Source organism: Hippocampus comes, unplaced genomic scaffold (assembly GCF_001891065.2).
Source record: "Hippocampus comes isolate QL1 unplaced genomic scaffold, H_comes_QL1_v1.1 scaffold487, whole genome shotgun sequence".
NCBI classification, from domain to species: Eukaryota; Metazoa; Chordata; class Actinopteri; order Syngnathiformes; family Syngnathidae; genus Hippocampus; species Hippocampus comes.
The window spans coordinates 268745-279013 of NW_017805352.1; the positions used below are offsets into that span (position 1 = coordinate 268745).

At 45.4% G+C, this 10269-nt stretch overlaps 1 protein-coding gene across 1 annotated transcript in view; it reads right to left on the minus strand.

The window, feature by feature from the left end:
• Positions 1-2073: 2073 nt before the first annotated feature.
• Positions 2074-10269, minus strand: part of rdh10a (retinol dehydrogenase 10a) — a 9868-nt gene continuing 1672 nt past the window's right edge. Inside the window, exons 3-6 of the mRNA XM_019871859.1 lie at positions 5164-5262; positions 4059-4204; positions 3318-3449; positions 2074-3243 (exon numbers count right to left, since the gene is read on the minus strand). Coding sequence (XP_019727418.1) covers positions 3120-3243; positions 3318-3449; positions 4059-4204; positions 5164-5262 — 501 coding nt within the window. The 3' untranslated portion in view covers positions 2074-3119. The remainder of the gene's footprint in view (positions 3244-3317; positions 3450-4058; positions 4205-5163; positions 5263-10269) is intronic.

Below are 10269 nucleotides of genomic sequence, written 5' to 3' on the forward strand. Positions count from 1 at the left end.
GAGAGAGAAAAAAAAGAGTTAATCTATCTATATGGACGTGTATGACTTGCAAGAGTATCATATTCTGAAAATTAACACAAACGTTTTTTTTTTTTCATGCGGACAAAAATGAGATTGACGATAGAAGGGAGACCACCGAGGCGTGAGGTTCGGACCTGCCTTGTCCGTTTTGTCCCTATTTAAACTTGTCCCCACTTTGGCGTGGCATCACGGCAGTGACAGACAGGCTATGACGTGTGCCAGTATAATTGTCCAGTTGCTAGAAGTACCTGCAGTGATTCTGTGCCAGTGGATCACCCCCACCACAGTTCCGTCGATCACATCTACGCCCATTGTGTGTGTCGTCTTGACCCGTCGCAACATCAACTGGGTGCTTTTATTGCCTTTGTTGGTACGAGATTGTCGAGGACGGCGTGAGTGCAGTGTATGTACAGGGTAGGCTTGCTGTTGTTGAAATGCAGTAAAAACACCTCAGTTCATGTGGAAAAAAGATGTCTTTGTCTTCTTTTGTCTTTTTGTCATTGGTTCAGAACAAGAAAGGGCGCACTCAGGACTTACCGCAATTGGCACTTTACTACTGCGTTAGTGTTCGATTGTGTACACATTTGAGCTACTGAGGACCCCCACCCCCTATAAACCATGCAATGACATTCTAAACTGTCACACAGTTGTAAAAATAAATTAGCCTCGCTTGACAGTAACGTTTAAAAAAAAAAAAAACACTCATTAACTACTTTTAAAACGGTTGTTCACGTACAGGTTTGCTATGTCCCTTGAGGTACATAGTAACGAGGTTCGATTGTACTAATAATGATATTAAACTGGTTTTATAAAGAGCTTTGAGTTACAAAGAGAAGCAAATAAATAATTTTGCACAAAAATAGTGACCAAATTCCACTTCACAGCACTATTCCAAAAATGATTTCATGTACTTTCTGCTCCGTGTCAATGTCGGATTTGTGGAAAAAACTATTTGCCTGATCACCTTTTCCAGAAAGCTGTGATGGAGCAGTTTTTTTCTGAAAGAACTACGCCTGCTGTATATGAGCAATATAAAATTGCTTGATGTGTCGATTTTAATCAAATAAAGCCAAAGAATTTGATTTCCCCTGCAGATTTTCTTCCTTAGGTTTTTTTTTCCCTTCTATTGATCTTTAAAGATGACATAACATGCAGCATCATTCCCATCGCGTGTGCCTGCGAGCATGCCACCTGCGCCACCTTCTAACAGCACCTCGGCGGCCTCTGCCTTCTCGCCGGCCAGAGGAAGAAGCGAAGGAGGCGGCGGCAGCGCTGCTCTTAATTCAGTTGCATTGACTAATGGACTCAGCTGGCAGCTCCATCTGCTCGCCATTGAGTAGCGCCAAGGCTGTTCACACACATTAGTGGCACATCTCAATTCCAGAAGCTTGTTCATGCACTGGCAGAGCTGCTTGAGGCCATGCTCAGGCCCCAGATGAATCGCTGCGCTCGAAGGAGCCAATATAGGAAGTGAACCTTGATGCCCAGAATAGAAGAAAATCAATGTGGCAGCGGTGCGGGTCCACGCTGTCTGATCGCAAATGTTGGGCTCATCGATTTTTCCAACTGAATTATATGTCATTGACCGTCTTGGAAGTCCTCTTAATTTGCGCTGGTCTTAACAGCAGGATGAAGGAACGGAGGAAAATTCTACAGATGCCGACAGAGGTAACGATTCACATTTACCTTGGGATTATACATGAATGGATGTAAATTCAAATATTTTCGTAGTGTCACATAATGCGGTGTGTGTGTGTATACACAATGTACACTATTTGACAGTTTGTTTCGCTAGCCCCATATTACGCAATGCCAAACCACTGATTTGTGTCATCCTCATCATATCCTATTGTTGTGTTTCCGAACAAAAGACAACAGGCTGATACCGCAACACCCAAGGTTGACTCAGTTGGTGAGGCGCAATGACGAGAACACCTCAACAAAGAGTAACGGAGAAGACAGAAGTTCTCTTCGGGTGAGTCACCCCGTTCTGAGAAAGCGCACAAGCTTTTCACACGTTGTGTAATGAAGAAGCAGTCCCAAAACACCACATCATAATAATCTAAATCATTTTATTAATTTAAGTTAGGTAGAGACACTAAACATCGGAACCACACTTTGCTTTGCTATGGAGTGGTCTGCAGGAAACTACAAAAAAAAAAGTCATACTGTCAAAAAATAAAAAGGCAAAATAAAGAGGTAGAGAATTTAGGCTCATCGCTGTGACCGAAGGAATGACGCCTATTGGAATGTCTTTTAAAAACGGTGTCCTCCCCATATTGCAAATATCCATACGTGACACACAGTATAGGGAGACAGTCATTTGGGTTACTGGGCTACTCACAACATTCACAACACATTTTCAACTGGACAAACTGACAGCACAGTGTTACTTTTTTTGAGGGTGGGGGAGGGGGGTGAAGAAGGAAAATGAAATCTTTTCATCTGTTTCCCTCCAGCAATCACCTAGTAACAGATACAACTACGCCATGAACATACACATTCTCCATTTGAGAGGTGACTGGACTGATTCATGAAGGGAAACTTTAGGGCTCCCTTATAATATGTAACTTCATCGTTAATGTGTATTTCAGAATAGGCAGTGTCGAGAAAGCTTAGAAAATTACAGTGCAGGTCTACAAAAAAAGAGTGAAGAAAGGTTTCTTGTTTTACTGTCTGTACAGTAACATACTGTATAGTTCCACATTGACACTAGATAAGGCTGGCGACTAAATAGTTAATTATTGGATACCGCTTCAAAACTAGTGACTTTATACAGTATAGTTGTTTCTTTAAAAACACACACACACACACACACACACACACAGACACACACACACACACACACCAATGACAAATAAATCCATTGTGTAGTACACAGCTTTCTTTGTCCCAGAGGAACAATATGGTAAACCTTTGCATTTGCTCAATGCAAGTGCACCAGCCCAGATTCAGTCTTTTCACCTTGCCGCCATTTTCTTCCCAAGCCCCCACCCCGCCCTTTCAGTGGTCATCTCCTCGTGCTTGCAGGATTAGGCGTCACCCCCCCCCACCCCCCGCCCAACCCCCTCCATCTTTTGTGTTGCAGACAGCGCCCCCTAGATCCCGTTCTTGGCCTCGTTGTTGTTCATGGCCTCCTTCCGCTGCGCCAGGAAAGGGTACATGCACTTGTCGGCACCGAGGAAGCGGTACATGCACACGATGGCCTCGAAGGGCAGGATGCTGCGGAGGCGGGAGACACAGGCGCTTAGTGGTGACGTTTGCTATGGTGGCGTCATGAGGGCGGAGGCGCTCACCTTTTCATGAAGTTGACCATATAGACAATGCGGGGCGTGCAGATCATGGGCTGGTCGGTGAGGATGGCGCGCATGGCCTGCTTGACGCAGAATTCAGGCTTCAAGGGAGGCAGAAAGGGTTCGATCTCCTTCCTGAGTGCACGGATAAAAGCCAAGAATTAACCCCAAACACTATATCGAGAATTGAATAACCTCGTTTGTCATTCCAGACCCACACACAACAGGTGACTATATGCAGTATAGAGACACCATATAAATGTTTTAAATACCTTGAATTATTCAAATTCACTTTTACAAAACCAAAAATATATTTGAACTCCAAGAAATTGTTTCAACTTTAAAATGCACAGAAATACACTCTATATGTATTGTAGTGTCACACACACAAATCAAACGTATTAGATTTGCGAATGACAAAAGTTCAAAACCTTTCACCCATCCGTATTCTTGGATATTTTTTCCAAACCTAACACGTATGCCATTTCTTTTCAGGGCCTGGTGACTGAACTGGGAAGGTGGAAGGAGTTGGATGACAGGGTAGGCGGAGCTTTTTGCGCCAGGTGCACCTACTGGCAAGGCTCCCTGGGAAAGCGTTGCGAGGCACAAAAGAGGCAACTCTGACCGCCACTTTGAAGATCATACGCTACCCGTCAGCCCTTTTTATGGGGTGAAAATCAGAGAGCGCAAACTCTTGCCAGGTGCACCAAAAAGCCTCGTTCTCGCAAACACAAAAAGACTCACCTTATCCTGCATCCTTTGAACATGCCCGTGTCCACCAGGTAAGGACACACCAACGTCATGTTGATGCCATCCTTCTCTGAGGCCTTAATTTCGTGGCTCAGGGACTCATGGAAGCCGATGGCGCCAAATTTACTTGCACAGTAATCCTGTAAAGGAAAAAAAACATTTTTTAAATCCCTGTCAAGTTAGCCAAGAGCCCACACGTAACAGACCAAGCCAGCAGGGGTGTTCATTAGCATTCTTCTGCCAGAGCTTCAGAAGTTTTGATGAGGTACCAAATGTCGGTTTGAGTGTACAGTAAGTTGACGTGAGATCCCATGATAACCGTTTCTTAAACATTACCTGAAAAACAACACATTTCACCATGGGTGGATGCTATTGTTGAAACGGTTTGATTCGATATAGTGCAGCGCAGTTCGAGAGCGTATGATGCAATGAGTATCTTGTTATTTTACAACATGAATGAACTTGTCATTAGGTGACTGTCAATGAGGCGTTTCCTTCAAAGATATCTCTCCCCATTAAAAGACGAGTCCATACGTATCTGAACAACATACAGTCCAAGGATAAATTGCACATGGAAATTTTGAAATTTCATATGCAAATAAAACTTTGGACGGTGGCCTCACAGTGAATGAGCCACTTTTATAGCTTGAAGTTGTATTTCTGTTTATTCATTCATTTATTTCTTCATTGCAGTGTTTTGGGGGTTGGTTAAGTCTTTTAAAATGCATTTGAAGAAAAAAAAAAAAGTGCACCGTAGAATAAAAAGCCAGAGTTTTTCCGTGGAAATCGGCAGTGACATGAATACAGTGTGAGGCGAGATGAAGATGTCTCCGTCGCCTGGGGAGCTGTCAGCTCATTCTGGAGCGCCCCTCAGACCCCCGCACCCCCCCACTGTTGCACATAGAAGAATCTATAAGAGGCTCCCCCATGCTCATCTGTGTCCCTTAATTTAACGGGTGCAGGGGGGGGACAAAAAAAGGGGGGGCCCAGCGTCTTCTTGGATTTGCTGTAAAAAGCATTGTGTTTTTGTTTTGGCTTTTTGGGATGGTGGGAACCATGAATGTGCATGTGCTGTGCTGTGTTGTGTTGTGATACGAACCTCCACTCCAGCTGTGCTGAACAAACCCAAGGAACTGGCAACCGTCACAATGTGGCCGTGGTTCAGCTCCAGCATCTTGGGGAGAAACGCCTTGGTGGTCTGCGGGTGGGTAAGGGCGGGGGGCACAGAGGACAGTGGAAAATAAAGTAAGTTCACTTGTGCCGAAGCCCTTTGATCACCCTTTTTCCCCTTCTTACTTCTCCATGGTGACGCACAAAGACGCTTCTGAATTCAGAAGAGGCATAAAAATGAACAATGCAATATGAAAGAGTTGACTGTCTCTTTTTGACAGGTGTGTAAAAAAAGAGTGGGAGGTGTCAGCACACCCCCTGCGCCCCTCCCTGCAGCCTTCAGGTATTCACCGGACAAGCAGGTATGTGATGCGACGCGTGCGTTTCAGTGCAATGTGTTCTTTTCCCACACGGATCTGATGGCCATTGTTGAAGCGGGCACTAAAGAGCTGGTGAGAGCACCCAGCACTAAACTCAACACCTCACACTTTTCATTCTTAAAGTCGACTCAACTTAAATCCCGTTCCAATTCAATTCAACAATATATATTCGGTGTCCCCCCCACCCATAATAATTTCTCCCCAAAAGATCACGTGACTTTTCTCTGAATTTATGTTCTCGCCTCCCGGTGGTCATCAGAGAAAAAAAATGCAGAAGGCATTTCAAAATCCACCTGGGGGCAATAAGACATATTCAACATCAAAAATGAAAAGTCCCTGTCCTTGTTGTCTATTCCATTGCACATTTATTTTTACATTTATGTGCATGCAACTACTAATGCTCTTTGCCGTTCAATAAAAACTTGTTACATGCTGTTGCTGGGTCCAAGTGAGGGCAAGCAAATGCGCTCGATTTGATTATGGATCGGCCCTTCGAGGCCTAACTTTCATCCGAGGCCCCCAGCGGGAGCCGATCAGCAGGTGTGACATGTGACTGCCATCATAGGAACTGACCAATCACTCTCTCGGCAGGGGGTCCCAAAAACAACCAGCAGGCCTTTTGTTGAGCGCCATGCTTGATCTCCGGGCAGATATGCGCCGGCATAGCGAAAAACAATAATTGTAGCAGGCCTGCTGTCACCCACACACCCTTTGGCATTGCCGCAAACTAAAAACATCACCTAAGATCTGATATTAATAAAAGCAATACATTTAGCCGAACGAGCACGCAAGAGAATTCACCCCTTCAAGTGGATCCATTTGACTCAATGCATGCCACTATATTTCCAGTAAGTCTGTCGTTTTATGGCATGGAGCAGCAGGGAAGTCTTGTGAGAAAAATGCACTTTCTCTATAAACAAAACCAGAGGGAGGGTGGTACCAGATAGCACACTTGTGAATCCATGTGAGGGGGAGGGAAGGCCTTGTTCAAGCTGCGTCAGACCAGACACAGTATCTGCTGACGTCTCGGTTCCTTTTGCCAGGTAACGCAACTTGGAAGCAATAAAGAGGAGAACTTTACCGTTTTGGATGGCGCTGTGGACAGGTAGAAGCGCTTTGGGCGCACCTCGACACATCTGTACTTTTCCAAGACATTTTAGGCAGCTCATCAAAAATCTGAGGGGGCGGTGATGCACGCGATTCAGAATGGCGGCGGGCGAGGGAGGATGGTGCGTGCAAATGAAGCATTAACTTAAGATATGTCCCGACGCAACTTGAGCCAAACTTTCCCACTCCCACTGTAAACATTCAGAAAGCAGGGGATGGATCGCTCTGGCAGGAGGTTCCCTGAGGCGGGCCAACACTAATATAACACATTCTGTGAAATACAGCGAACCCGCATTTATCACAGAGGATACCACCTACGATGGGTAAAAAAAATAAATAAATAAAAGTAATATTTTCACACTCTTTAAACAGAGTAAAATGTAGTTTTGAGTTATACCCCTCCCACAAGTTTTTCAAGACGTTTTGATTAAAAACACTTAAAATACGGCTTGTGTTGCAATAATAATAAAGCTCGCTTTGTTCTAACTCTCTTGAGGTTTTTATTAGTTAATTTTTCAGCCCTCATTGAAGTTTGCTGTAAAACTGACACAAAAAAACAAAAGACAATTCAACATGATTTAACAGACCGGAATGTTTATCTAAACCATATATTAACAAAAGTCTGTTAGCTTCATGCTAATGCGAATATTTTCTCTCCTCTGTGGAAATTTAGCTTAGTTGGGGACCTGCCGGCTCTTTTTCTCTGACGCTGCATCTCGAGCTCGGCATGTTAGAGCGCAACGTGGTACAGACTACACCAAAGGCATGCTACTCTTAATTTTAGGCCGATACTGCAAATACCCACTGCTTAGAAATCTGCAAGATCGCACAGGTGCAAAAGATGAACCACAATATAGGTTCTCTGTGACTCCAGAAGATGAGAAACTCATCCCCTCGCTAAAAATGGCCACGCCGCCTCTCATGGCAGCTCTCGGCATGCAGCCGTGACCTCTGCTGACCTATCAGACACAAAATGTGTGAAGGCAACCGGGGGGCTCGTGTCTTACATCAGAGCCGGCCATAATTGGGCCTCGGCGTTCCCTTGTTCCGCTAAATTACCCGCTGACACAGGCCTACGTGGAGCGGCCCCTGCCCCGCCGCTCCACCTAATTGCGGCGGGGGAAAGCACTGGGGGTCCGCACAAAAGCCTCTTGCACCTGGGATGTCAGGCTGCATTAGCGCCTCACCGACACGAATATGAACAAAATATTGGCCCCTCCAAGTTGGGCCAGATGGCCTCTTAATTAGGCTGACTTCTCCCGGGACAACAGGATGAGGCAGGAGACGGCCGATCTGACATCACATCGTGGAATTTGATTCAGCTGCTGGCAGTTATAACTCATACTCCAAACGATGGGTACCAATAAATGGTACCATTGTGGTCCTATTCACCATGTTTTTTACTGAAAATGAGAACAATGGTGTCGTCAATATAACTGCTGGGTGGACCGTGAACACCCAATGCCCTCGAGATTGTTCCACTCCCAAAAAAAAAAATCAGCTTGTCAAGGCGCCGCTTTGGAGTTTGACCCGCTGTAAATTATGATGCGCATTTCTTTTCATCGAAATATTTACCGTATTTATGATTTTACCGCTGCGTTGGCATAGCTTCATGGAAGCGTTCTGACTCTGGGTTATGTCACCACCATGGAAACTGAATTTAGTGACAAACGAAGGAGCGCCTGTAGTTATAAAAGCATGCTCGTGGAAAGTAATGATCTTACGAACAACTAGGCCCTTTTCAATCTCTGAGACATGTGCAGGTATCCAGTAGCGTAGCCATGTCTGGTTTTACACAGGTGCACTGGGGCTGAGGACCCCCCCCCCCCCGCCCCCCACATAAAACCAGTCAAGTAGGACCCTTCTGCCTGGCTGCCTCCATTCTCTGGCTACAGCAGGAATGCAGCCTGCAGAACTTGGCTCCTGTCGCCTGGCATCTCGTCAAGCGGATCCGCAGACAAGAAACCAATTGTCAGATAAAGTGGGTCAATAGCAGCTTACCATTACCCTCTCATCTCGCCCACCCTGCGGCCCGGTGTTGCCTCCTTTGCCCTGCTCTTTTCCCGCCACAACGCTGACGGCATATCATTCGGAAAAACATCTTAACAGGCTCGAGGTGCAGTGGGGGACAGTCGGTCCTTCCAAAGTGTCCAACGGAAAAGTCAGCTCTCACCGTCTCAAAGAATAACTCCGAACAGAGAGCTGACATGACCGATCCCAATCTGGACTAATGAAAGCATCCTCAGACAGACTCACTGCTTTGAGAAGCCAGTGTGACAGACAGCTAGGGATCCGAGCTGCCCCCCCCCCCACACTCCTCAAGATACACGCTCTCTCACCATCCATATCTATTCCTCAAAGCTTTCCTCCCTGCAAAACTGTGTGACAAGTGTAGAAACAAAGTGTGGGTCTCCCCGAGGGACAAAAGAGTTATTATCAGCATGTTGGAATGACGGCTTTGCTCGTAAAATGACATTTCCTGCATCCTAAATCAGGTTCACTTGGCTACGCGTTAACCCAGGGGTGCCTTTTAGGTGACGACCATGTTGTAAACCCGCTGTCATGATTTTGTGGGACCCCTTGCCATGCGTTTAGACACGACTGGGGCAGCGCACGCGTGCCAATTGTGTACACTTCAGCCTTGACGTTTCCGCATTTTAAAGCATGAGGGCTCCGCATTGCCCTCGATATCCATGCGTATGTTGGCATAATGAATTCCCACTGGGGAGTCATGCTATTTTAAGCCATAAGCTCTTCTTTAATAACGTATGCATGCAGCGCACCGCCTTCATGTGTTGATGTAGGAAAAGATGGTTAGTCAGAGTTCTATTCAACCAGCTTGTGTTTTTAATGAACCACATCCCCGACTCAGGCTGTCTCCATTCATTAAGACCCTCTTTCATCAGAAGCGCACACGCACGCACTTTGGTGCATTTGTACTTCAAATCCCATTGACATGTTTTGCTCACGGATTCAATGGCATTTGAAAAATGCACTGCGATTGACTTGACTGACCTCATATCACCAAACGACGTCACAAAAAGTGGACACACGGGTTAAATTAATTATGTGCCAACTATTGTGAGAGCATTTACTTGTGGCTGTCATGACGAGTCGCCGGCGTAAACAGTTGAACAAAGATACATTATTTTTAGAAAATAAATACTTTTCAGACAAATTGAGTGAAATTGGATTTCTGGCACACACATATCTGTCTTTTCCTCAAAAACACTCCACCGACAGCACATGCAGTGTTCGTTGCAGGCAATCATATCTGACTTAAGCCGCCTGAGACAAGAACAAGCCTGTGATTTCCTTCTCGTGGCATTCTAAAAATGCAGAAACAACTATTTGAGGGTTTTTCTTATTCTCCACGCATGATTCCAACAGTGTCATACAAATACCAACTTAAATCTGATGGTCTAGGTTGGCCCATGAGCGGGACAAGATGAATCGTAGGCATGCATGTTCCAGTGAAAACAATACTGAGAAGTCAGCGTGGAATCTGAGCATATGGATACAATAATTGGTGTGTGTGTGTGTGTGTGTGTGTGTGTGTGTGTGTGTGTGTGTGTGTGTGTGTGTGTGTGTGTGTGGAGATAATAGTG